At 36.3% G+C, this 27,159-nt stretch overlaps 4 protein-coding genes across 4 annotated transcripts in view; 2 read left to right on the top strand and 2 right to left on the bottom strand.

The window, feature by feature from the left end:
* Positions 1-1,647, bottom strand: part of or94a1 (odorant receptor, family 94, subfamily A, member 1) — a 29,054-nt gene extending 27,407 nt beyond the window's left edge. The window contains exon 1 of the mRNA XM_089121380.1: positions 1,320-1,647. The gene's annotated coding sequence lies outside the window, so the exon portion shown is untranslated. The remainder of the gene's footprint in view (positions 1-1,319) is intronic.
* A 1,305-nt stretch (positions 1,648-2,952) lies between these two features.
* On the bottom strand, positions 2,953-10,542 carry sars2 (seryl-tRNA synthetase 2, mitochondrial). Its single transcript, XM_039671003.2, has 16 exons — positions 10,238-10,542; positions 10,031-10,126; positions 9,550-9,579; positions 9,201-9,341; positions 8,714-8,768; positions 8,113-8,176; positions 7,927-8,032; positions 7,661-7,708; positions 6,671-6,779; positions 5,406-5,451; positions 5,202-5,289; positions 4,933-5,045; positions 4,560-4,653; positions 4,227-4,319; positions 3,320-3,385; positions 2,953-3,239 (listed from the first exon to the last, which is right to left on the bottom strand). The coding sequence occupies exons 1-16, from the start codon at positions 10,502-10,504 to the stop codon at positions 3,114-3,116; spliced, it is 1,542 nt and encodes a 513-aa protein (XP_039526937.2). The 5' UTR covers positions 10,505-10,542; the 3' UTR covers positions 2,953-3,113.
* Positions 10,543-12,471: 1,929 nt separating this feature from the next.
* Positions 12,472-17,451, top strand: LOC120478725 (kelch repeat and BTB domain-containing protein 8). Its single transcript, XM_039670817.2, has 5 exons — positions 12,472-12,930; positions 13,430-13,595; positions 14,901-14,979; positions 15,279-15,506; positions 15,594-17,451. Exons 1-5 carry the CDS (start codon positions 12,928-12,930, stop codon positions 17,116-17,118), a joined length of 2,001 nt encoding a protein of 666 aa, XP_039526751.1. The 5' UTR covers positions 12,472-12,927; the 3' UTR covers positions 17,119-17,451.
* Positions 17,452-20,067: 2,616 nt separating this feature from the next.
* On the top strand, positions 20,068-26,585 carry slc5a2 (solute carrier family 5 member 2). The gene is made up of 15 exons (XM_039670818.2): positions 20,068-20,215; positions 20,305-20,376; positions 20,577-20,681; positions 20,776-20,835; positions 20,934-21,038; positions 21,149-21,254; positions 21,489-21,569; positions 22,621-22,850; positions 22,935-23,070; positions 23,154-23,261; positions 23,369-23,519; positions 24,616-24,784; positions 24,884-25,099; positions 25,266-25,401; positions 26,048-26,585. Exons 1-15 carry the CDS (start codon positions 20,117-20,119, stop codon positions 26,260-26,262), a joined length of 1,989 nt encoding a protein of 662 aa, XP_039526752.2. The 5' UTR covers positions 20,068-20,116; the 3' UTR covers positions 26,263-26,585.
* Positions 26,586-27,159: the final 574 nt, after the last annotated feature.

Raw genomic sequence — 27,159 nt, forward strand, 5'->3', positions numbered from 1 at the left:
ACGCATCATCTCTCCTCGGCCTGTTATATTGAAAATGTATGTTTTACAATTTGCAGAATGATGTAATCCATTGCTAAATTATGTCTCATCATAGACTAGCTTGCCAACCACAAAGCTAGCTAATGCCACTATCATCAGTCTGTTCTGTTGTGACAATAAAAGAAACAAGTTTCTTTTTAAAATGCATTATTATATTATTTGAGTTAAAACTCATAAATAACTACAAATAACTAATGTTAGGGAAATCTGTTAATGTTTTGTTGCATGTTCCTGAAAAAAAATAAAAAAAAATAAATAAATAATATCGGCCGATATATCGGAATATCGGATTTTAAAACCAACAAATATTTGTATCAGTATTGGCCTTCAAAATCCTTTATCGGTCGGGCTCTACCATTCTGCAGACACATTGAACAGCATTTTCCGATGCCTGTAGCGAGCAGTCTTTGTTTTCTTTGCTTGTTAGTGGGGCCATCTAGAAAAAAATATATATTTAAACATACAGAGTTAGAAAAGGAATTGGAAAAAGTAGAATGAATGCTTACTATTCACACATTTCTCTGATAAAAACATAATAATCAAAAAGAAGTAAGCTGAGTCAGTGGCGGTCACCCCAGATGATGTTTTCAAGTTTGATCAAGTATAACAGGCTAATGCTTAGCCATAGAACCCAAGCTAGCTTATTCTCACCACATATCACTGACAAATTTACATCAAAAATAAAGATTTGCATATAAAATGATTTACAGTTTTAGGTTGGTCGCCCCACATGATATCAAAATGTGACGTATACACTGCTTTTAAATAGGATTTGTTTGTAAAAATGAGAGTGACTACTCACCTGCTAGTTGTCTCTGTAGGACCCTCACCATGAGGCTGGCTCATGCAACATCCTCTTTGAGATGATCAAAATTGTCCCTTGTGTGTACAAAATGTTTCATAACTTGGTCAATCAATGGAAAACAAGTTTAAAATGATGCCAAATAGGGTAAGGATAATATTTAAATTATTTCAGTTTGATTAAAACCAGTTTTCCAAACAGAAGTCAAGGCCGGAGGGTCGCCCCACACATGTTTTCATACTTCAGGTGGCAGAAAATGCCAATAAACCAATTATTTTTAAAGAAATAAGAGTGGGCATATACATAAGGGAGGTGGTAGATATACATGTTATAATTTTATTCATTTTAATGTTTATCAATTGGTAAAAAGTTCTGTCGGACAGAAAAAGCAAGCGTCACGTCTTTGACCCATTAGCAAATGTAACGTTAGTGGTGGGTCCACTCACACACACATTCACACACGTTTCAGTTTACTCACGGTCACATTTTACGAAAAAGAAAAACATGTTGCAGGCCTGTTTTGGTCTTGCAAAACATTGAGTGCGGTGAACAAACACTTGAAAAACATTGAGAGCGTCGAAAACTTCCAGCTGATCATGTGCGATTAACCGTCAGTTCCGCCCAGCAAAACACCACGGTGACATCTCGAGTCCGCGGTCCACTTCTTTGAACCGATCCTCTCGCAACCGATTCACGAGTTACCAGCACTTTTTAGCGTCTTATTTTTTCTTCTCCCGTGCCTGCGTCTGGAAGCTGGAAGCGCGGGAAAAAAAAAAGTAAACTTCCAGCACTTTCGCACACCAGGTCACGTGTACCTCTTCAGCCGAACACAAATGACTAAAATTAGTAACATAAAAACAGTAAAAATAGAGTAATAAAAAGTTAAACTGCCTAAAACATCTGCCAATATTATTTAACTAAATAATATAAACTTTAGTTTTACCGTCCTGAAATAAAAATGACCAAATATCGATCTCCTTTTAATTACGTAAAATGAACTGATATATACTTATTTAGAAATCAGATGTCCCATTATTAATTGCAAAGTAAATAATCGTTACTTTTTTTAACTCACTTTTAAGAGTAACAGAGATTCATCATAACACACCGACTCCCATTGAACTATAATGTATGCACCATGTCACAAATCTCAAATCATTTCAAATTGGTTTCTTGAACATGACAATGAGTTCACTGTACTAAAATGGTCCCCACAGTCACCAGATCTCTCAACCCAATAGAGCATCTTTGGGATGTGGTGGAACGGGAGCTTCATGCCCTGGATGTGCATCCCACAAATATCCATCAACTGCAAAATCCTATCCTATCAATATGGGCCAACATTTCTAAAGAATGCTTTCAGCACCTTGTTGAAGCCTTGTTGCAGTTCTGAAGGTGAAAGGGGGTCAAATACAGTATTAGTATGGTGTTCCTAATAATCCTTTAGGTGAGTCACAGTGCATATACATGCATGTGTGTATATTTATATATACAAAATAGTTATACACAGCACACACACACACACACTATGTAAACACAAACTTTTATTTTGGATGCGATTAATCGCAATTAATCTTTGCACAGCCCTAATTGAAATACATTTCTTACATGTGGTTCCTTTAAAGGAAACCGAAACAAAATGAATTTAAGTTCGGACAAAATGTATAGGTCTTGTGTTGCTTTATCTCATTTTAAGTTTTTTTAATTGAAGTTTCTGTTGCAACATCGAGGTCTAAGATATCTGGTATGCTGAGGAATTGAGGGCAATTATTATTTGTAACAAGTTGTTTTGATTTTGCAGCCTTGGCTAAATGGAAGAGACTAGATAATAATTGGAGATGTCATCACTCTGCTGCAAACGCTCCTTCAATGTCATAAACCGCAATTCCATATGACAACATTAAATCTGAAGAATGATTACAACTGTGAGAGGGTCCTGACACATGTTATCTATCTTTAAAACTTGAATAGAGTAAAAAATGTATACAAATGCCAATCCCAATTTTCATTATGTTAAAATCACCAAGAAAACCATTATCTGCAAACTTTATCTTGTGGAAAAAAATTGCACATCCCAGAGTGTACAACTAGAGAACAAAGCCATAGCAAAATTTGAGATGTCGATGATGGCATTTTATTGAAATTTGGATAGGCCACATAAATGGAAAGAAGAGGTTTGAGACAATAAGACAAACACCTATATACATTGCCTTCACTGTGGAGAATACAGTAAAAATAGTACTTCACTGAAGTATGATATATTATTAAGAAGTTATTTTGAGGTATGTCGCTTGGGTTGGTTTGGTCCCATATATTTAATAGGAGTGTATTTAGGTTTTTCTATCACATCCAAGCCAAGATAATGCTGCAAGACTTCAGGAATCTGAACCGTCCCTTCCTAACAGAAGACAAACAGAGAGACAAAATTAATAATACAATGAATATCTGTTGAAAAATTATCGTTAATTTAGTTCATACCTTGGTTTGGTGTGTCTCCAAAATGGCAATGATGGTACGTGGAATAGCACAAGCTGTAGCATTTACCTAAAATATGAAAAATAAAGTGTTATTGACTGCTGCAGCTATTTTTGCTCCAAACCACAGTGTAAAATTAAAAAAAAAAAAAAAATCGTTACGAGATTAAAGTCGAAACATTTTGAGAATAAAGTCGTAATATTTTGAGAATAAAGTCAAAATTACAATAAGTCATCCGTAGAAGTTTTTTTGTGTGTACTTGTGTGTGTGAGTGTGTGTGTGTGAAGAAATGTGCTTGTGAAGTGGAATTGCCTTGCTAATCTACCAACATGGCATTACCATTTGTATAAACCATAGGACGTTACAAAATACATACTGCGGTGGAATACTTTACAGGCGAAAACACTTTTCGGACTACATGGAACTATCCAGCTTTATATCTGAGGAAAACATGGGATCCAGCCAAATGATTGGATACAGAATTGAGCACTTAAAATGTATCCAGAAAGGATTTACGGTGAAGAGGGAGACAATACAGTTACTGTTGATTGTTCTCGGCCAGATGGCGTTGCCTACAGACGAGCACAAAGACACGTAGGCTTCGAGTCAACATGCCACATAAATTTTGGACAAGTTAGATTGTGGTGCCTTTACCTCCGGAGGAGTCGTCTTCATGCTCATCTATATAGGCATCGTAAGACAAATGGTAATGCCATTTTACGTTGCGGTTCAGGGCTTCCGTAATTTTTGTCCTAAAGGAATGGTTCAGGTCTCTTAGTTATCTTATCTCCTATTTTTATTTATTTATTTTTTTTATTATATTTTTTTTCAGCACAACAAATAGAATGGACATATTGCAGCCATGGCTCAACATACTGTTATTAAGATGGTATTATAAATAGCCTCTTACTGTGTGCGCATACTTAGGGTTTCCATCATTTCCCTCATAGAGAATGTTAAGACGTCGGCTCTGGTAGTCTGTGCAGTTTGAGGCACTGGAGATCTGATAAAGGACTAAGTTAGTTGATATTCAACAAAAGGATGCAAAAGTAGTAATGTATTCCTCGTTTTGACTAGCAAAAGCAGAAACAAATTCAAATAGCAAATTCTTAAACATGTACAAGTACAAAAAATTCAAAAGATTCCGTTTTATTATTCTTGTTGATGGTTCTCTTTTTTTTAATGCATTAATCTAACGATTAATTACACTGACTCTGAACTTTTATTTTAAAATACAGCCAACCTCTCCAAAGCTGCCACGTCCTGGCATCCATGCCTCAATATCATACTTTCGGAAGGCAGGAGGCCCCAATTCTTGAGTGGGCATATCCAAGACTCTGTGAGGGAAAGAATTGCTATTACTATTTTATTAGCAATTTTCCATCTACTGGTTTCATATCTACATATCTTCATAGAATTCACTGACAGCAAGTGAAAACTGAACATATAATATACATATACAACATATATTACTTTACTTCTTTTTACTTCGCTTTTAAGGTTTTATTGCCAAACCATTTTCAAAATAATATGAACATTTTCTAAATCAAAACATGAATGAACTAACCATGGTTAAACCTATTGTGTGTAAACATTGGTTAGATTTTAGACAAAACCTGTAATGAAGCTTTAGGGAAGAGAAAATCTCCTTCTGTAACATGACAAATTCATCCAGCAATTGGGAACTCTCCTCTCCTGTCTCATTCGAAGTCACACCGAACATTTCAATCTGCATAAAAATAAATAAAGTAAACACCCTAAACGTAACAACAGATAAATGTTCATAGCACTACAATTACATTAATCTTGACATCACTGATCTTAACTTTTCTGCTTTTCCGAGTTTCTTTCATTTCCATGCTACTACCACTTGTTTTCTGATTACCTTGTTAAAATGGTGAACTCTGTAGAGCCCCCAGGTCTCTCTTCCAGTATCCGTTTCTGCTCGATAACATGTGCTACTACAGACGGTCCTACACCATAAAAGCAATACAAATGACACTTTATCTTTATGCTTGCATCAATCAAAGAATAACTTAATGTAGCATTCAGATAAACAATCAATAAGTAAATCAGGGACTTTTTATACCTGACAGGTAAATCCTTCAAATTTACAGCATGATCCATGAAATATCCTAGTAAAATATAGGTCATCATCAATTCATTGTGAAGTATTCAAGAATATTTATAATTTTTATTTTATTTTTTGCTAACCTAACATTTTCTGACTACTGGCCTATATTAAAGTATAATTTTATTAAGAGTAATAACTTAAAATGAAATACCGGTCAAAAGTTAGGAATAATTAAAAGAGTTTTTAATTGTTGCTCAATTATTAATAATGCTTCTTATTATCAGCATTTAATACAATTTTTTTGTGAATATTTTTGTGGAAAGATTATGCATGTTTTCATAATTCCTTGATGAACAGAAAGTTCAATCAACAGCACAGAATGATTTATGAAGCATCATGACACACCGAAGACTGCAGTAAGGTTTTCTGAATATTCAGCTGTCATCACACAAAAAAAACCTTTTAAAAATATATTCTAATAGAAAACAGTTTTTTATTTTGTAATAATATTTCATAACATTACTATTATTTTACATAACATTATTTACTATTATAATTACTAACATTATTTTACTGTATTTTTGTTCAAATAAATTCAGTCTAGATGACCATTCAAAAATATTTTAAAAAATCGTAAATATTCTGAAATGTTGAATAGAAGTGTATGAATGACACAAAAATGTACTTTTGTTTTAATTTATAATAAAACTTATAATTCATATTTTTAATCTTTGAATCTTATCTTTGAATTACCATACACTGAACAAAATTATAAATGCAACACTTTTTGCTTTTGCCCCCCTTTTTCATGAGCTGAACTAGGGATATCAATTTTCACAAATAACCATGATCGATTGTCGTTTAAATTAACAATCGTTAGCATTAATGACAAACAGCATTACAGGGTCTGCAAATGCTGCTCAAAAAGCTATGTTCCTCACCAAATTAATAAAAATGATTTTTAATCTAAATAAAGGGTTAGTAGGATTGTAAAATATTTTGATGTGATAATCATGCTGTCTAATTAGCATCTTGATATGCCACACCTGTGAGGTGGATGGATAATCTCAGCAAAGGATAAGTGCTCACTAACACAGATTTAGACAGATTTGTGAACAATATTTGAGAGAAATAGGCCTTTTGTGTACATAGAAAAAGCCTTAGATCTTTGAGTTCAGCTCATGAAAAATGGGGGCAAAAAAAGTGTTGTGTTTATAATTATTGTTCAGAGTATATCATAAGATTAATCATCATATCATAGAAGTTCATGCTTTCATCACCTGCCACTCCTACTTCCCCTGTTCCAGCAAGATTAAGGTCAGAAAAGCGTGATGGGTCCAGAGAGTACACCTGTGATTTATGAGCATGAGGCTGCATCCCACAACCTTCCTGAACAACAAATGCAAAAACAGCACAAATATCATGGAGATTCATGGGGATTCTTTATAGAGTACTAGAGTCACTACATTATATTTCCATTAAGAATCCATTAAGAATAATAAAGTATTCAGTGTAAATGATTTTATATTATATTGCTAAAGCTATTAGTCATAGTAGTATATGATTATGAATATTTAATTAAGGCCCTGTTTACACTAGTGTTTTCAATTTAAAATGCAAAACTTTTGTTATGGTTACACCTGGCATCCACTCCTCCGGAGTTTTCAACCCTAGAAAACAGACTTTTGGAAACACAGCAGCCCCCGTTTTAGTTTGAAAACTCTGGGTTGCGTGTCAGTATAGACGGACCAAAATGGAGACTTTCTGAAAACGAAGCTTCCCACGGTTGCCCACATTCAATTGTCTCTGAATGGCCCTGTATGAGCTCAGCCTTGAAGACCGTGTGAACAAAAACAAAGAGACGGAACAGCAAGTTTTGCTTACTTTGGTTGTCCTTTTTAGCAGCCATTGTGTAGTTAAACTCAGCATTTTGTACTGCAGATGCCTACATGCGCAAGAGGCAAGCTATTATTAGAGCAATCGGCAACAATTGGATAAGGGCTGATGTTACGTTTTCAGTTGTATAGTGTGGACGGAGATCTTTTCTGAATTGCAGTGGAAATGCCAGAATGGACAAATATTGTTTTCATTTTAAAACGCCTATGTTCATACATTTATAGTCGTGAAAGCTCTTTAAAATTCAGGAACAAAATAAAAACAATCAGAGATATCTCAGTAAAGGAATGCAGAATTTTGGATGACACAGTGTAATAAAAATGTTGTTACATAAACATCATTATACCGTAAGATTAGAACAAAGCGATACTCACAAAAACCACTGATTTCAACATGTCAGGAACAACCATGGGAATAAAGCCCTGTAAAATGTTAAAAATTCAGTTTTTAAGTGTACTTAACCTCCAAAAGAGAAACCGAAACATTAATGTTGACATGGATCAGTCTATATGAAATCAAAATTGATTTGGTTTACTTTTTTCTTTTTCTTTTTTAAATAATAGGTTACTGGTTTTATAATGTACCATTCATGGGTGGAGACATTATTCCAAATAACAGAAATAGATAAAAACATACTAACCAATTTCTGAAGAAGATCCATAGTAAAATTTTGCAAGGCAAACTGAAGTCTGGCCCCTGCCCCTCTCAAGTAGTATGATCTGTGCCCTGACACATGGGCAAGACGTCTAAGAGGAAAGAGTTAGTTGAAAACAACTAAAAATAAATAATTGACTAAAATTGAAACATGACAGAGAAAACATCTAACCTCTGTCTTATGATGTCAAGACCCTCTCCAATTTCCAGGTGGCCTTTTGGTTTGAAATCAAATTCTATGTTGGACACATGACACAACAGTAAAATTCCAGATTTTTTAGGCAACATTTCCTAGCATTTACAAAACATTTGACCAGGTTAGGAAATATTTCAAGTCAGTCACACGACTCACACCATGTACTGATCAAACCGGCAAGCATTGGTAAAGCAAAAAATCCAAGGAGCAAACAGTTATTTAAAAATATCAGCAACATAATACAATAAAAATCTCCTCATATTATCCCTGGCAGAATATGCAAGATGTTGAGATTTCTTTTTAAAGATAATAAAAATGCATGTTGTTAATATTTAGTACTGCCCCCCTGATAAAGCTAGTTGACTTAGCAAGTACTGTATATGCATAAAATAAATACACATTTCAAAAACTGATCTAATTGCTAGAAATTGCTGCAAGAAATGTAACACAAAGTCAAACCTCAAGGTCAGGGAAACCCATAGCTGTTGCTTCAAATCATACTCCAAATTGTATTTTTGACTAAACAGATTTCAAGAAATGGATATTATGGTTTATGGCCTTATTCAAATAAATTTACCTCGTCTCTGACCAACCAATTCAACCACTCTTGCCTGGCTCTCATCTCCGATGGGCTAGGAGAAAAGACAAAAAAAATTAAATTAAATACATTCCTGTCAAAGCTAGGGTAGGAAATGTTATTCATAAACACTTCTTGTCATACTGGGTGAAACTCTCTTCACATCCTGATAGCAATCAATAACAGAAGTCATCTAAATATTAAAATATTTTATAAATGTATATCTTCTGTGGAAGTCTCAGGACCCAAAAAATGATTGTCCAATTATTGCATTTTTTGGTACATAACGGCTACCGTAGAATAGATGCAACACGCATTTGAAAAAGCGAGGCGCTGGAGAGCACCATTTGTTTGAATGCAAAATAAAATTTCACTGCTAGATGGGAGTAAATCTTACACAGAGTCCCTTTAAATAATACACAATATTTCCTTTTACATTTAACTTTTTTTAAATAATTATTATTATGAAAGTTGAGTGGTCCCTTACCACACTTGGATGTGTTCTGTTGGGCAGTCGTAGAGCACGGCAGTAATGTTCTTTCTCCAGCTCACTCTCTTGCAGATACAACTGACTAAGTTTCTCCCTGAGTGCTCTGCCTTCTTCTCTCGCACTGTTGTACTCCTCAAGCTGTCAAGTACAAAGAAAAAGGGAAAGAATATCATACAAATATTACAATGCATAATGCATTTTGCAAAGCAAACCGGAAAAAAAAATCACTAAAGCAGCTTTCAATTTTAAAAAGCTTTCATGCTTTTATTAATTAAAAAGCCCATATTTAATTATTCAAACTAAAGTTTAGAGCGCTACGCAAATAAAAAAAAAAGCTGGAACTTACACTAGACAAAGTGGATTTGTCATGTTCATCCTGGAAGAGAAAAGGGTGGGAAAATGGACTGAATCAAACTTTCATCCAGAAATAAATCACAAATGATATTATTATTAACTTTTTTAACATCAAAAGGGATGTTATGTCATTATGTTAAGAAATACCGTGAATTTCTGCTGACTATTAACAATTCTATTGACTGTTCAAAGAGAAAATAGCCATAATTATTCTTCTTTCAAATTTACCTTCACCAACCATTTTTGGGTAAACTGATCATTTAAAATAAGTATAAAGCAATTCTTAGTATAAAGCAGTGTGCATATTTTAAGCACTGTGAATAATACATATTTGTTGTTATTTCCCCCCAAAATTGTTATGCAATTTTAGATGAATAACATAGCACACAGCAGGAAACGTCAATCACTGTCCAATGTGAAGTACTACCCACTTCATATTGAACCTAATTATGTAAATGTATATGAACACTTACTACAAGAGCGCGGACTTTGCCACTGATCACAAGCTTTCTCTTTTCCAAATCTGATATTTCTTTTTGCACCTTCTGTAGTTTCTTCCAGACTGAGACCTAGACATACATTGTACCACACAAGTGTTTCATTAACGTTTTCACGTGCATTATCTGAAAATCTTTAACAAATGTCAGTGCAGCAGTATTTTAATGCATGATGTGTCTTACTATAACTTTGACATCAGCTGCCTGCAGATCTCCTTTCCGATTTTCCACCTCCGCTGTCACCGCATCTGTCTCTTCGCACACACGCTGCATGTCCAGCTCGGGTTTGTGACTGTACCCTTCCCGTACATGCTCATAGAGGCTGCTCCTGACCGGTCGAGATGAGCAAGGTCGGTAGGACCATCTAAATCCACTGCTGACATTTAGTCTCGAAGACGTAAGCAGATAAAAAGAGCAACACCGTGTAGCTGCCCTTACAGAGGACGCCATGGTTTACAGGTTGACAGTTTAACTGTACGGAAGCCGAGAGGAGTCATTTCGTCTAAACTCAATTGGAAATGCGATGACAATGATACTTTTACAATTAATTATTATTATTTTAGTCTATTGTTATAATTAAATAAATAGGAAAGCTTATTACACTTTGAAACTTTTGCTGTAGTTTTTTATATTTACCGTAAAAGTGCTTATATAATTTTAGTGAAAATTATAGTTCTTTGCAGGGACTTTTACTATGAAAACCACAGTAAATATTCTTGCAAGCTTTTACTGTGTCAGTTAGAGTTGGTCGGGGTTTGTTTTCACCGGACAAACATGGACATGTTCAATCAACGTTTGTCGGTGTCTGTTGCAATATTATTAAGCTGCAGACTCGGAGCCTGCATCTACAGTCCCCCACCGAGGGTCCCGCATTCTCAGACCCCTCGTTTTTCGAACACAGCGCCTCCTGCTGTTCAAAAGATCGAATAACACCCGCACACACAGTACAGAGCACAATATACAAATGCAATTAAAAACAATAGGATGCAATATTACGGTCTCCAAATAAATTATCCAATAAATATTTGCGTTCCCTGCTTAATGCATGTGCAAAAAAACTAATTGTTACTGATGGAAGGGATACAATTACAGATTGAACTTTAGAAAATCTAAACTTTTCTAAGAATCTTTAGAAAGTATGTGATATTATATTGCTACAATGTTTTTTTATATTTTTTTTTATTCAAATTCCAAATTTTCTTTCAGTTCAACCTATAATGGTCTAATTAACATTACCATGCTAACATTACAAAATCTGTTTTTTAATATTTTGAATGCGAAGCAAAACAAATCAGAATAGACAAAACACCAATAATAAACAATTCCTACTTTATTTAATGATCACCTAAACATCATCTTGCTGTAAAGAAAAAAGAAGAAGAAAAAACTGTGTTCGTGACTTTACTTTTCGTCTTCAATTGCATTAAAAAAAATAACTTATAAGTCACTTTGCATAATCATAAAATGACGTTGCTGGGTTCGGCAGGGGCAACTCCATCGATGTATGGTGTACCCTGGAATAGCCTACAACATAGGACCGATAGCAAATGTCTTATGATGCTTATGTTTATGTTGCTAAATAATAAACGTAAGCTATCTAAATATTTTTTGGGGGAAGAGGGCGAAAAAACATCAATTAACGGCTCAAATCTTGTTAAAAATTAACTTTACAAATATTCAATGGACTATTCATAGGCTATGTTGTATCGATGAGCTAAATTAGTTTTATTAAAAAATAAATCAAACGAGTAGGCTACGATTCGCTAAATAAAATTGAAGATAGCCTACTCACGTTTTGGCTTAAGTTCTTCACATGTTCTTCACATTTTTATCCGATATAATTTGATAGGAGGCGCTGTCTCGAAAAACGAGGGGTCTGAGAATGCGGGACTCTGGGTGCAGGGGGACTGTAGATGCAGGTCTCCGAGTCTGCAGCTTCATACTACTCGTCTGTTGGGGCAGTGTGTGAAAATAATAGTTGGTTTACAACTCCATAAACAACGTATTTGTGAGAAAAGGCTCGAAAAGGAACAAGTAAAGCAAAATGTACTCTTTGGTTTCACTGATTATCCATAATATATATTTAATTAATTTATTGATATTTTTTCAAAATTTTCATAAATGCGGGTTTACTAATCAGAACCCACATTTTACAATTTTGTTGACTGAATAAAGACTGGATTAGAGTATTAGAGACTCTATGACTAAGAACACTGTCAAGACTTTAAAAATATGTTGAATTTACAAAATATTTATTTGATATCTTTATGCACCTTTATTCTGATCTTTATGTGATTATCCCCCCTTTTTCTTTCCCTTGAAGAAACTCGATTCGCACTGAAACGGAAATAAATATACGTCACATCCGGTAAATTGGCCCATTTATTTCTAAAACGGAAGCTTAGTATGTTGTTCCGGCAAGTGACAGAATCCGCTTGCTTCGCCTCCAATCATGGCGCAATGCTGGCAGCTGTAAGAAATAGTTGCAATAGACGTTACTGGTCAAACAATCATCCATTTTCTTATGACTACGGTGCCTACGGCCAATCCGGATTACAGTTATTAATAATCTACTACATGGAGCCGCGGTCGTCAAGGTGGATATATCAGGCGCGCGTGTATATTTCTGAGCTGAAATGCTAAGGATGTGCAACACACCGTAATGAGCCGAACAATTTGCGCTGAAACTACCCAGGAAGGTCAAGGCGTTGTGAACGGGCCGAAGGGTGTCAGGCCGTCTGTATCATTGTGGCACCCTGATAGCCTTGATACACAAAATCGAACTCAAGACGCACCAAGAATTAAGAGACTGTCCGTTACCTAGAGCTACACTGCTAGGTCATCTCGCTCTCTGATAGAAACCTTCGCCTCTCATGGTAATATTTGAGAAAATGCATGTTTGTTTGTTTTTCATTGACGAGTGTTTTATGCTTGCTGTTGTATTTGTTCGTGTCAGTTTGGATTGCAATATTCTGATTTATTCACTTCTGGTGCGTTAAGAATCGGGTCAGTCAATCGCATTGCTAATATTCACCAAACAGATTATCTATAGATAGTTTTGGGAAATGTTTTGACGAAGAAAATGCTGAAAATAGCAGAATTGTATTATTAAAGTCATGGAAATTAACAAAATTACACATTTTTTAAGTTTCTATTCTAACCTTTTAAGAAAAAAGTGTTTATACTGGTAGTTGTGCTACACTTTATCATTTTTTTGTCGATTCTAGAAATTAGGGAACACTCACTGTAAATATCTTCCCAGTTCAGGCGTAGAAACTGGCATGCTGTCACCAATGTGCATTAAATGTTATATTGTCAGAAAAAGAGCATCTAATGACTAAACAATGTATTTTTTACATTAAATCCCTGCCACAGATGAGTGTCAGAGGTAGTACACTCAGAGGTGGTACTATTACCTGGCGACCACAGCCTTGGAAGGATGCAGATAGAGGTGGTGGAGAACCTCTCTCAGATAGTGACTCGGAGGAAGAGGATTTTCCTGATGACTACTCGACTCCTTTGGGGGAATATGTAACTCAGGGTGAGATATTGGTTGTTTTTAAACATGGATTTAGATTATGGAATCTATAATTATATATTTATGGATTCTATAGTGTAATTTCTGACTTAATTTTAAATATCTCATAAGAGTCTGCATAGCACATGCTTCAATCTATCTTCCTTCTGTTTTATTGCTCTTTGCATGTATGTCCTATAGCACAACAGCCACTGTGTATGCATTGGGGTCCAGAAGATCTAAGATTCATTTGAACCGAACAAAGACCTGTTTACACCTGGTATTAACGTGTTTTGGTCGATCTTCTGATCACAAGTGGGCGACGCTAAAAACAGGTGTAAACGGGGTCTAAAAACATTCTGAGGTTGTCCACTTTCGACCACTTCCAGAGGTAGTCAAAAATGTAAAAGACCGAATTGCTTTCATTGTGTTAACGGTCATGTAGTCGAATGTGTTCGAACAGCCACAAAAGACCACCTACTCTCCACATACTGGCCTAATGCGTAAACATTATGGGAAGAGCAGTAGCCAGATGGGATTTAAACTTTGTCGGCTGGAGACCCAAGTTTGGTTTGGAGACTAAAAGAATACCAAGCACAATGTTCTTTCACCATTCCTGATTTCTAACATGCAATCATTGCGTTTGGTCTCATCTTGTGGCTGTCAGAGCAGATACTAAAGCTGATGCTCTCCACAAGTTTTTCGGTTTTCTCCAGCCGTGTTCATATGTAAATTGCGTGAGTTGATTTCATCCATTAGATCAAAAGATATGAAGAAGTCCATACATTTACCCATGTATAGACCCTCCCCTCGAAGAAATTAAGACAGAAGTGGTTGAAAGTTGACATAATAGACTGATTAAAGCACAGTGTAAAGAGGAACGTCTTCCTATTCTACTTGTGATCTGAACGACCAAAACGCATCTTAATACCAGGTGTAAACCAGGCCAAAAGTTTTAAGGCTTGTGAAAAATGTACATCAAGGGAAAGCTATAATGTATAATGAAGAAATAGTTATGAGTGTGCACTACTTCTGGGTCACTATCCAAATACTGGTAATGTAAATTTGTAATGCAAGACAATTGTAAATGATAATCAGATATTATTATTAAATTAAATAATGTAAAATAGAAGCATTTTGATTAGTGGTCACAGACCTTTGGACCCTAAATATCCAGCTATGCCATGAGTAAGCTCATCCATTCTTCAAAAACAGCAAAGCTAAAATGGTACCACATTCATCAAATGTGAGACCATTATGGGGACATTAAGAATTTGATTAATTTAGCACCTTTTTATCTGCCTTGTTTCCCTCTGTCAACTCATTCAGGGTTAAAGCAGTTACTTGATGCTCAGCAGTTGTGTGATGTCACTCTTTTGGTGGAAGGAAAAAAGTTCATGTGTCACAGGTTGGTTTTATGTTTTTCGGCTTTAAAGGTTATTTTATCTTGTTGCGTTAAAAAAGGTTTTATTTTCATAACAAGAATCATTTAAAAAAGGCATACATTCTATTGTATCGTATGGCACATTTTGTATCCTGAAATTATACACTAGCACATCACAGGAATAAATAATATTTTTAAATGTATTCAAAAAAATTATACTGGATTTTTAATGAAATAAAAGCATTCTTGGTGAGTATAACATTAAAAAAACACAAACTTTAAAATGCTAGTGTACATGTAACACTTTCTTTTCCTTCCCCCAGAGTTCTATTAGCAGCGGTCAGTCCGTATTTCCGTGCCATGTTTACCAGTCCTCTCGTGGAGTCACGTCTTACCGAGATCCGACTGGAGGAGGTGACACCCTTTGTTATGGAGACGGTTATCCACTTTGTTTATACAGGAGAAGCAGGTCTTAGTCTCGACACAGCAGAGGATTTGTTTGTAGCGGCCAACCGTCTTCAAGTGATGCCCTTGCAAGACCTTTGCTCAAGGTATTATTTACATGCCATCTTTTTGTGATCGTTCTACCTTGTAGCTTGTCTTGCTGACGCTCACGTTTCTATCTTCCCGTTTGAAAGGTTCCTTTTTGAACACCTGTCTGTGGAGAATTGCCTGGGCATGTACTCTCTGGCTCGCTCACATCATGACCAGCTGCTTCTTCGGGCTTCTTTGAGGTTGGTGGGTCAGCATTTCCCTCGAGTGTCTCGGCAGCGAGATTTCCTCCTGTTGGACCCAGGAACTCTTGGCAGCTTGCTGGAGTCTGATCGATTGGGTGTGGAGACTGAGACCGAAGTTTACGATGCTGCAAGGCGCTGGGCAGAATACCAGCCCGCTGACCGTTACAGTCACATGCCCAGTTTGTTACGGCATTTACGTCCTGGCCTTTTGGGCCCTGAAGAGAACCTCCGAATGAACAAAGAACTTGGGCCTCGAGCCATTACCGAGGGCATGGGTGGACCGCTGAGGCCTCGAGAAGGCATGTTTGAGAAGAAAATAGTCTGTGTAGATCTTAAACCGAGGGAGGATGATTCTTTACAGGACAGGGACTTCACGGTGGATTGCTTTGACCCTCGTACGGGGAAGTGGGAGAAGCTGGCAGCCTTGAGCTCGCTGCTTTGCCCGGGCTGCATCGCTGTTGGAGGTCGACTGTTTGTGGCAGGCGGCATCCTGCGAAGTGGCCAGGTCTCCTCATCACTGCATGAGTACGATGTTGTGGTAAACCGCTGGATTACACGGCCATTGATGGCTGAACCACGTGCGATGTTGGGTCTTCTTGGCTGTGGAGGTTTCTTATACGCTCTCGGTGGCTGTAATCGAACCGCATTCCTAGATACATGTGAAAGATTTGACCTTAATGCGCTGACCTGGGCATCAGGACCTCGTTTGCCATTACCGTTACGTTCATTTGCTTGCGCCGCCCTTCGCTGTCGGCTCTACTTGCTTGGTGGTACCACACTGGAGCAGAGCAGGGCTGTGGTGCATGCTGGCGTGCTTATCTACCACACAGTTACAAGGACCTGGAGCCGCGTCGCCCTAGACTCTGGCGCCACCTGCCTGGCTGGAGGAGTAGCAGTACGTGGCGGTGTTTGTGCCGTTGGCGGTTACTTGCGCGATGCCGCTAAGTTCATCGATGGCAACTATACCCAGGCCGAACCACTTGATGCAACAGGACGCGTGTTGTTCTTCCGAGAGGGACGAGGATCTGCAGTGGAGCGGGAGGTCCCGGTTGGAGTAGAGCGAGGGGGTGGTGGTAGCGACCGTGCCCCTAGTCCGGTGGTTTTCCCGGGTCTGCCGAGGCGCATTGCTGCCGGTGGTGTGGCTAGATGGAAACGCAGGATATACGTTTTGGGTGGTGAGAACGGATCAAGATTTTATGATAGCGTCTACTGCTGGAAACCTGGCTGGAGAAGCTGGGTCCAAAGACGGGAGAAATTGCCAGGGGATACAGGAGGAGTTAGCCAGTTTGGGTGTACTACCCTAAAGTTCCCCAAAAAACACATTTTAGCACGTCTTCGGACTGCTCAACAGAAACGGGGGAAAGAGAAACGGCCGACCCGGTCATGCAGAGTCATGCGGATCAACAGGGCGAATCAGGAAGTGTGATTTTCAAAGAGACAAATCTGCATTTCGGACAAGTTTATGCACCTACTTTTACATCTTTACTCTTAGTTGATGTCTAGATGTTTTGAAATTAATTTTTTTTTCTTTTCATTTTTGCAAGCTGAACGCAAGTTTTCATTTACTAATTGTTGACAGAAAATATGCATCATAATTGGATATGATTTCCAGATTTTTTGCTCTCAATAAAATTCGTTTTTTTTTGTCTTTTCTTGGAAACAGCAATCTTGGAGAATAATTAAATGTTTGAATAGCAGCAAAAAAAAAAACAGGTTGTAAAGATGCTTGACTCAATGAATAAAAAGTCATTGAAGTTTATTTGAATTTTTTGCTTAAAGCCATTCTTGTGAGGATGAGTATAGTTTTACATGGATTAGAACATCAATATTGCTACCCTTACAGCAGTGGATACTACTGTAAAGTCAGAGGTCTCTTTTAAACAGTCTAAGAAACTTCTAAAATCTGTCATTTTAATTTACTTTTTAATGACGATGGTGACAAATTACACTTATATTAAACCGTTATTAAGCAACGTCATGAGATTTTTCCATCAACTAGCATGTTAATGTGGTATCCCACAATTTGCATTAAAAGTACTGGATGCAAAAACCACTATGCGAATAAAATATCCATAATGTACGTATAAACAATGATTGAAAAACATTTACAGATTAAATTGTTTGTGTATTTGAAAGACACGGCTTTCCCCTTAACTCTTTCCCCGCCATCGTATTTTGAAAAAGTTGCCCGCCAGCTTTTTTTTTTTTTTTTTTGGTAATTTTTAGAAAAATTTCTTGGCCCCCAGAATATTTTGTTGTATGAATATTTAAACATGCAATATATTAAATGAACGAACAGACCCTCTGCTTTTTATAACAAAATATTTGGTTTGTTTAATTTTGATGATCACGTTATTTTACATATGCATCTGCTCACATATGCTATGGCTTGTTTCAGCTTCTTTGCCTGTGTTTTGAGCCAGAGATTGTGTACTCTTTCAGAAGATGTGTAATAGCTTCCCCCTACCATATGACAGTGAAAACACGGAAAGCCAGAAAATTCAGTCAATGGCGGAGAAAGGGTTAAAATCATGTGACTGGATACATTTCTTAGGTAAATCATGTTGCTCTGCTTAGTCTGAAATGTTACCTGGCAAATGATCGCTAGCATACAATGTTTTTAAGAGCATTTTATCTGTGCATCCTAAACCAAAAGTAATTTATTACATTTCATTAAGGAATGACTTCCCCCGTTTTTTGTTTTTTTTTTTGTTTGTTTTTTGGCCAGTCAGGGTTAGCAATGAAAGCTTTTTTTTCTTTTGACATTTTATTTGCAAGTTGTTTTTGCATTTTTTCATTTTACATACAATACATACATAACTGAGATTGAAACCCCGAACCCAGATGATAATCGCTGTTAAAAACTTTTTTTTTTTTTTGTGTAACTTTGTGTTGCAAATTCTACTGTATCTTTACTGATGTTAAAATTAGGTAATATGATATTTGGAAATGCATTACAATACCAGGCCTGAATTTTTTTTTTTTTTTAAGATAAGTGAAATCAAGAAATGCAGCACTGGCTCTTGGAGTGAAATTTCTCTTTTTAAATCTCATATGACTGAACTAACATTGACTAATAATGCAACACAACATGAGTCTTAACATTTAACACAGTCTATGTTACAGTCCTTCAGTATCATGTGTGATTTTTGTAGTGTCCACTACAACATCTCTGGAGGTTTGAGTTAATTATGACAGTGATTGATGATTTTCTGCACGTTGTTGTAACGCACTGTTCAGCTTGCCCTCAATGAAGTGGATCAGTAAACGTGTCAGTAGTGCTTTAATGGCATCTTTTTGGGTTTAACTGGTCATCTCATCTGAAATGTTTTTAACATAGAATCGCAATAGAAACCAAATGAACGCTTTTTGTATGATTTCATTGTTCTTTTAATCTTTAAGTTATTGTAATTTTGTCTTACAGTAACATTTTTTTTTTTCAGAGACAAAAAGGACTCTGTATTTACATCTGATGTCAAACAGGTCTGTTTGTTTTAAAGACCTAGAATTGTCAAATATTGAACGTTGTTTGAATGGAAAGTCTGTGCTCTGGTTTTCATTAAAATAAATTGAACATACATCTGTTTTTTGTGGCTTGTCTTCTGAATATAGGTGAATTGTTGTAGCATTTTAAATGAGTAAAGTAGTGATACTGTCACACACACCAAAGTGCAGGATTATTAACCACGCCATAAAATAGTTTTCCCCCCCTTTTTTAGTGATTTCCAAATAAGGTGAGAACTGTATTGCTGGGGAACTAACAGACCAGTGACTATTCTAATCAGTGATGTATTTTTAAAACCATAAATACTAAACATTACTGTAGGTTTTATACATTGGTGTCAAACACAAACATGGTTCAAACAAGCTATTTAAGAGAAATTAAGAAAATTAATGGAAGAAATATGTTTTTTTACTTATGTAAAATAAAAATGGTAACTATTTTGTCTTTGTTGAATGTAGTTACTATACTAATAACAGTAAAATATACATCCTTTCATGTAACTAACACTAAACCAAACCCTATAGTTAATGTACATACACTCTTAAATGTTTTACACTAACAAGGAATTGGTTCTCTTCAAATGTTTTCTCATATGCCTTTTTAAATTATGTAATTTAAGAATAATATAAGAACATTGTTTTGTTTTGTTTTTCAAGAGAAAGTACCACAGCATACAGTGAGCTAAGCAACATTTAATGCTTAAAACTGTTAAAGTCCTTCCTGAGTGGCTAGTAATAAGTTAATTATTGTCGTTAATAATATTCCTTCATCAGCCCTTTTGCAAAGGTGGGCAAAGATCATGGATTTTACCCTCAAATCCTATAAGAATAAAATTCTCTCCAAGTGCTTCATCAGTGGTGTTTGTTTCATATCCTGTCATCTCAAATGAAATTAGCATCGTGTCTGTCTGCCTTCAAAAATGGAAAACACTACAGCGAAACATGCAGCCATCAACAATGCAGGTGACATCAGCGTGATCATTGGCTACTTTTTGGTGGTTATTGCAGTAGGAATTTGGGTAGGTGAAAGGTTTGTTTTGGGGTGTTTTAAAGTACCATTAAATTACATTTTAAATTTATGTAAAAAAAATTTTTTTTTTCATCATAGTCTTCATTTAGGACTAATCGTGGCACAGTAGGCGGCTACTTTCTTGCAGGTCGGACCATGGTGTGGTGGCCTGTGAGTACTAACTTTATTATTCAAATTAAATGTTTAATTAAAAAATTTAATTTGTCGTTTAGATGTTAAGTGTCACAGTTTTGTGGCAATATCGACCCTTTCCTCAAATAGTTGACCAAATAATATAAAGGTTTCAGTGCTTTATTTAAAGCTTGTTTACCATTTCCATGTATTTATTTCCCCTCACATCACACACAAAGGTGGGAACGTCTCTTTTTGCGAGCAACATTGGCAGTGGTCATTTTGTTGGCCTTGCAGGAACAGCGGCTGCAAGTGGAATAGCTGTTGGGGGTTTTGAATGGAACGTAAGCTGGACATTTTAACATCATTGGTGTAATTTGGATTAGATTGTGATTCCAATAATTTGTTTATACCATCAAAAATTCTCCTATTTCACAGGCATTATTTATTGTTTTGCTGTTGGGCTGGGTGTTCGTCCCTATTTATTTGACCGCAGGGGTATGTTCGTTTAACAAGGATATTTTAGATGACAAATGTTTATTTGAATAATCTAAGTGAAAGAGCCTTAACATACTTTTTTTTCCTTTTTTTTAAAGGTGATTACAATGCCACAATACCTCAAGAAAAGATTTGGAGGGTCTAGAATTAGCTTGTATCTCTCCGTCATTTCACTTTTCCTTTACATCTTCACAAAGATTTCTGTAAGTATAAAATCATATCCAGACAATAGAAAAAAACGACATAGAATCAAATGAAATGTTTTCCACAAAAGCGCACCAACTCATTAATTTGTCCTCCTCGCTGAACATAGGTTGACATGTTCTCAGGAGCGGTTTTCATACAGCAGGCTCTCGGCTGGAATATCTATGTTGCAGTGATTGCTCTGCTCTGCATAACAGCACTCTATACTATCACAGGTAAAATCAGCTACTGATCCATCTCATTTCATTTACATTTAACAGACAGTATACATCCAATTAATCAAAGACTACATTTTATCATTTCATGCATTGCCTGGGAATCAAACCCATGAGCTTGGTATTGGTACAGTGACATTATACTAATGTTGTTGTATAGCGTTTTAGGGACAAATTATCTCATTTGTTGAGGCCAACAAAATGTCTTGCAAACGACATGCAATGTCTCTGTAGGAGGACTGGCTGCGCTGATGTATACAGATACTGTCCAGACCTTTGTTATCATTGCTGGAGCCTTTGTCCTCATGGGATTCTGTAAGTACCAACTTTTTGGAGTTCAAAATCCATTCATGCTTATAATTTGATGACACTTTACATACAATACTAGTCAATGTCATATTCCTGTAGGACAGCACATTCATTTCTTGATGGTTGTTTTTTTCTGAGTTAAACATCAACTAAGTTTAAGCACTAGCCATCTAACCACTGAAAACCACCATGAACACTTGACCCATTAATACTAATACTTAACCCCCCCTTAACATTGTTTTTTTTCCTTTTTTTAAACCTTGCTACATATAATTGTAAGTTGCTTTGGATAAAAAACATCTTCTAAATGATTAAATGTAAATGTCGCCTTTGGCTTGCTTAGTTGGGGACATTTAATATTCAACAATATAATAATATATATATATAGATCTGCCTTCATTGCCACCATTATATGAGAACTGAACTGAGCTGGTTGAAGACCTCACTGGTTTCTCCAGAGCGGCTGTATAGATAAATGAACTAAATTAATCACTTTTTTACAACAAAAATGAACCATTACTGAAGCTGGACACTATTTTCTTCTATATTTTCTGTACAGCCGAAACAAACTTTATTGGGTTATTTACTTGTTTTCACTGTAAAGCTGCTTTGAAATAATCTGTATTGCAAAAAGCACTATATTAATAAAGGTTAGTTAACTTAAATGTAAAAACAATCCAAGAAAAGTCCATAAAATCACAGCCCAATGTATAATGTTAATATGAAGAAATTATCTGTGTTGATTTTTCACAGGTGTTTTATCCATATTTTGAATCACAAGTTGTCTTTTAGGGTTAAAAGAAATTGTAGTGTAGTAGCACAACTTTTTAAAAGTGAAATATGTTGTTTTTATAAATATTCAGTTCATGCTTAAACACAATTGTGTTACAGTTTAAAAAGAAAATGTGGTCAGATCTTGTTTCAAAATCATAGTCCTCCCTCGAGCATTTGCAAAAGTCGACTTAACAAAATATTACAAAGTAAAAAAAAAATACTTTACTCATTAAACAAGCTATATTATAAACTGGCCTTTGTGTTGTCCCCTTCTTGTCAACAGCCTTCCATGAAGTTGGAGGTTACAATGCTTTACTGGAAAAGTATAATTTATCTTTACCAACTCAGAGGATTTCCCTACACCCTCTGGAATATAATATTTCTGAACATTGTTACACTCCACGAGAGGATGCCTTTCACTTGCTTAGGGATCCCATTACTGGGGACCTGCCATGGCCGGGTGTGTTATTTGGCATCGCAATTGTTGGTAGCTGGTACTGGTGTACTGATCAGGTGAGGACAGTGTTTAAATAATTATAAATATATAACTCTGCCTTCTTTGCTAAATTTCTTTACATTACATATTGTATTATGCAGGTAATTGTCCAGCGCTGTTTGGCTGCCCGCAGTCTGACACATGTGAAGGCAGGATGCATATTGTGTGGTTATCTGAAACTGCTCCCTATGTTTCTCATGGTGTTTCCAGGCATGATCAGCAGAGTGCTTTACCCTAGTATGTATTTTAATAGTATGAACATATTTAATACCACATTACAATTTTGGTCAGAGAATATCAATAATAAAATAAATTTTCAGATGAAGTAGCTTGTGTGGAGCCAAGCATCTGTAACGAAGTGTGTGGCACAGGAGTTGGCTGCTCCAACATTGCCTACCCCAAACTAGTGGTTTCTGTAATGCCAACAGGTTTTTAATTATTATCCTTTATACCTTTACAAAAAAAAAAATATTTGTTTGGGTTACACTTAATTTTTGCTCTCAATCCTTTTTCTATGTAATCGATCCCTAAACAGGTCTCCGAGGTTTAATGCTGGCAGTGATGTTAGCAGCTCTCATGAGCTCACTAGCATCTATCTTCAACAGCAGCAGCACCTTGTTCACCATGGACATTTGGACTCGTATCCGGCCTCAAGCTAGAGATAAAGAGCTTATGGTTGTTGGAAGGTTTGGAACCATTCAATATATGTTAAATCACACTAATTAATGACTGATTCACAGTCACGATTTGCCTGTGTATGGTCAAAATATACTGTTTTAAAATGAGGCTATACTTATAGAGCGCATTACATCTTTACCAATAGTTCCTCAATTTAACAGGACTTGTTCCAATTCTTTGTCTTTAACAATACAATTATAGTCATTTTGAGAAACTTTGCTTTATCTCTGTTATCTCATCAACATTCTCATGGCAATTCATAACTTTCGTTTCGTTTCATTTGTGGCAAATTCTTCTTAGACCTCAATGACAGTTGGCGTTTAAGGGTGGACTTTTATGCTTGCTTTTTTTCCTCTAAAATTTCCAAAGAATTTTCCACCAATTCGCCAAAGCATAAAAAATACACGTTCTCTCGTGAGATTGGGTTAGCTAACGTTATCTCGTTTTTCTTTTTAAATGGAGCCTACTGAAATAAGATCAGTTTTTGATCATTTCCAAACCAACTCCTAAATTTCAATAAATGTGGGAACTTCTAAGAAGTACAGGACAATTTTATTAAAGGGATAGTTCACTTTGAAATAAATTGTTGATATATATTAGCTTACCTCAAGGGCATCCGTGTCTTTGTTTGCACAGTATTTTCAATTTTGACAATTTTCGGTCAAACCGGTGTTGTCTGTCAGCAGTTTTAGGGGGTCCACCTCAAAGAGCATGCACAGAGAAGTCAAAATTAAACATGATTTAATGACTCGTGAATGTAACACTGATGGCCTAAGACACAAAACAAGCGGTTTGTGTGAGAAAACGAACAGTATTTAATATATAGTTTTTACCTCTTGCCGTCGAACTGATCTGAATCAGATGTCCAACTGAACCGAACTGAACCGTCTCCAGTCCAGACTTCACGCCGGAAGTGATCTTTCGCGCGTCTATGTCACGCGTTATTTACACGGAACTAATGAATGAAACCTTATTGTGTTACCTTGGCTTAATTACTATAAATATTAATTGTACTTTAAGTTTAACCTTAATGTCCAGCATATAACATATAACATTTTTTTCTACGATTTTCATGAACTGAACACGTTTTAAATTCTGTAACAGGGTGTGGATACTCTGCATTGTCGCCATTAGCATTTGCTGGATCCCAGTTGTCCAGGCAGCCCAGAGTGGTCAGCTATTTGATTATATTCAATCTGTGACTAGTTACTTAGCTCCACCAATTGCAGCGGTCTTCTGCCTTGCTGTTTTTGTGAAGAGAGTCAATGAGTCAGTAAGTGTCTCCTTTGTACATATTAGTCTTCATTTAACTTATCAAATGCCTGCAACACAAATTGAGTAAAAGCTTGCATCCTCACCTTTTGTTAATAAGGGGGCTTTCTGGGGCCTGATGGGAGGACTGGTTATCGGTCTGTGTCGCATGATACCCGAGTTTGCATATGGCTCTGGAAACTGCATCTATCCATCCAAATGCCCAAAAAGTATATGTGGAGTCCATTACCTTTACTTTGCAGTGCTGCTCTTCTTCTGCACCACTATTCTAGTCCTGTTTGTAAGCTACAACACCCCACCCATTGAGGACAAACATGTAAGTTAATGAAGCTGTGTAATTATTGTATGGATTGATTGTGCTGTAATGCACTTTGAAGTGAACTAATCCTTAAAGGCGATTAATAAAGATTCTAACCTAAGTTGTTTTTAAATAGAAATGACTTCTATTTATTAATAACATTTACCTTGCTCTCTTTGTCAAGCTCCATCGCCTTGTTTTTTCCATGCGCTATTCTAAACAAGAAAGGGTCGATCTGGACTGGGAAGAGGAGGAACGGGGAAGGAAAGCACGAAGAGGGGCAGATGAAAAGGAAAAGGTCGAAACTGATGAGAATCAAAGTAAGATGACATGTTGCATCATTTATTTGAGAGAAATTAACATTTTGTAGATAAAATTTATATTTTGAATGCGGTCAGGGGTGTCCAATCCTGCTCCTGGAGGGCCGTTATTAGAGAGTTCAGCTTCAATCCTAATTAAACAGCTGAAAAATTGAAACAAGATCTTCGGTCGCATTTGAAATCGCATACTTCCCCACTATATAGTATAGGCAAAAAACAGAATGTGACTGACAAAAGACGTATGTCCAAATTCAGAGTACTCATATAACCTACTATTTCCGGAGAGATTCTGAAGTGCGCATTCAAGGAACACTTTACTATCCCATGAGGCAACTGAAGACGATTTGTGAATGGCACTGAAGAGACACAACTGACTGGTAGGTCACATGATAATGACAGCATGGCAAATGTAGTAAAACTAATTACATACACACACTCTTACTATATTAAAAATACTTTTTTAAAGCAAGTAATTAAGTAATTACTTATTCAATATAAGCATCAACTATGTGAATTTGGACAATGCATTCCAGTCGAATGTATTGGGGGGCGCAAAACTTTGGCCAAAAGCAGGATTGGACACCACTGGTATGGATTATGTGTTGTGTGTATTATATGTATGTATAATCTTTACTCTCTGCCATAGTTGAACATGGTGACCGATCCATAATGATGAAGATTATCGGCTGGATTTGTGGCATAAGTGATGCTCAGGCTCCAGAGCCTACAGAGGAGGAAGTGGCAGAAGCATCAAAACAATTACCTGACATAAGTGAAGACCCACTTTGGAAGAACATAGTCAATGCTAATGGGCTAATAATGATGACTGTGGCTGTTTATTGTTGGGGTTACTATGCATGAGAGGAAAATACTGACTATGAGGCATAAATTGGTGTTTTCCTACCTTACAGGTTCTTAGAGTCTCCCTAATCAAAAACAAATGATTCAACTCATCAGTTTGTTACTAGAGATAGCTGAAATGAGTGCCAGATAAGGAAAACATCTAAAGTCTGTCCTCTAGGACCAGGGTTGGGAAACACTGATTTAAATCTTTGAATTTTCACAAGTCTACAGAATCTGGTATTGACTAACATCTACCTGATACAATGTGTGAAAACAGTACTTTAAATGGATCACTGAAAATGCAATAAAATCATCGTTCAATTAAAAAAGAGAGAGGATAATTGGATTGGTATGTTGGATTTAACTTTCGAGATGCTGACACTGTCAGACAAGATACCTCATGTTGCGGATTGATTGACACATAGGCGTAATTTGCGGGTGGGACATGTCCCCACCACTTATCAATACAAAAAAAATCTCCAGTTAACTCTAGCAGAGCATTCATTTACTTTGTTTGTTAACTAAGAGGCGATCAATTGCTAAAATGAGTTTTTTAAATCAAGTGATTAAAGTGCTTGTAGCAGCTGCGATCAGTGGTACATAGGCTACAGTGTTCTCCTGTGGCTAGCGCAGTCTTCACACGGACACGCACTTCAATCCTTTGCGGTTGCGGAGAGACTCTCTATTCGGTGAAATCAAAATACAAACTGCACACAAACATGTCCCTGCTTGATATATAACCACTGATAAACATAATCGGTTTTAAAAAACTATACTTTCGGATTAGAACCCAGAACCTCTGACAAGCTTGGCAAAAGTTCTGCACTGGACCATTATAGTAGCCAAAAAAAAAAAAAAAAAAAAAGGAATAAAAGTTCCTATATACACATAAAATATGTAACAATACCAATTAAT

Source organism: Pimephales promelas, chromosome 16 (genome assembly GCF_988280905.1).
Source record: "Pimephales promelas chromosome 16, fPimPro1.hap1.1, whole genome shotgun sequence".
NCBI classification, from domain to species: Eukaryota; Metazoa; Chordata; class Actinopteri; order Cypriniformes; family Leuciscidae; genus Pimephales; species Pimephales promelas.

Bases quoted from the DNA above. Each gene is read 5' to 3' on its own strand.
- sars2 (XM_039671003.2), bottom strand. From the start codon at position 10,504: ATGGCGTCCTCTGTAAGGGCAGCTACACGGTGTTGCTCTTTTTATCTG. The intron at 9,342-9,549 runs GTAAGTTCCAGC...TGTACTTGACAG, and splicing joins ACAAATCCACTTTGTCTAGT to CTTGAGGAGTACAACAGTGC. The intron at 4,654-4,932 runs GTTTTGTCTAAA...TTTCCCTCACAG, and splicing joins TCCCTAAAGCTTCATTACAG to AGTCTTGGATATGCCCACTC.
- LOC120478725 (XM_039670817.2), top strand. The intron at 13,596-14,900 runs GTGAGATATTGG...CAACTCATTCAG, and splicing joins GGGGGAATATGTAACTCAGG to GGTTAAAGCAGTTACTTGAT. The intron at 15,507-15,593 runs GTATTATTTACA...CCCGTTTGAAAG, and splicing joins TTGCAAGACCTTTGCTCAAG to GTTCCTTTTTGAACACCTGT.
- slc5a2 (XM_039670818.2), top strand. From the start codon at position 20,117: ATGGAAAACACTACAGCGAAACATGCAGCCATCAACAATGCAGGTGAC. The intron at 22,851-22,934 runs GTGAGGACAGTG...TGTATTATGCAG, and splicing joins GGTACTGGTGTACTGATCAG to GTAATTGTCCAGCGCTGTTT. The intron at 25,100-25,265 runs GTAAGTTAATGA...CTCTTTGTCAAG, and splicing joins CACCCATTGAGGACAAACAT to CTCCATCGCCTTGTTTTTTC.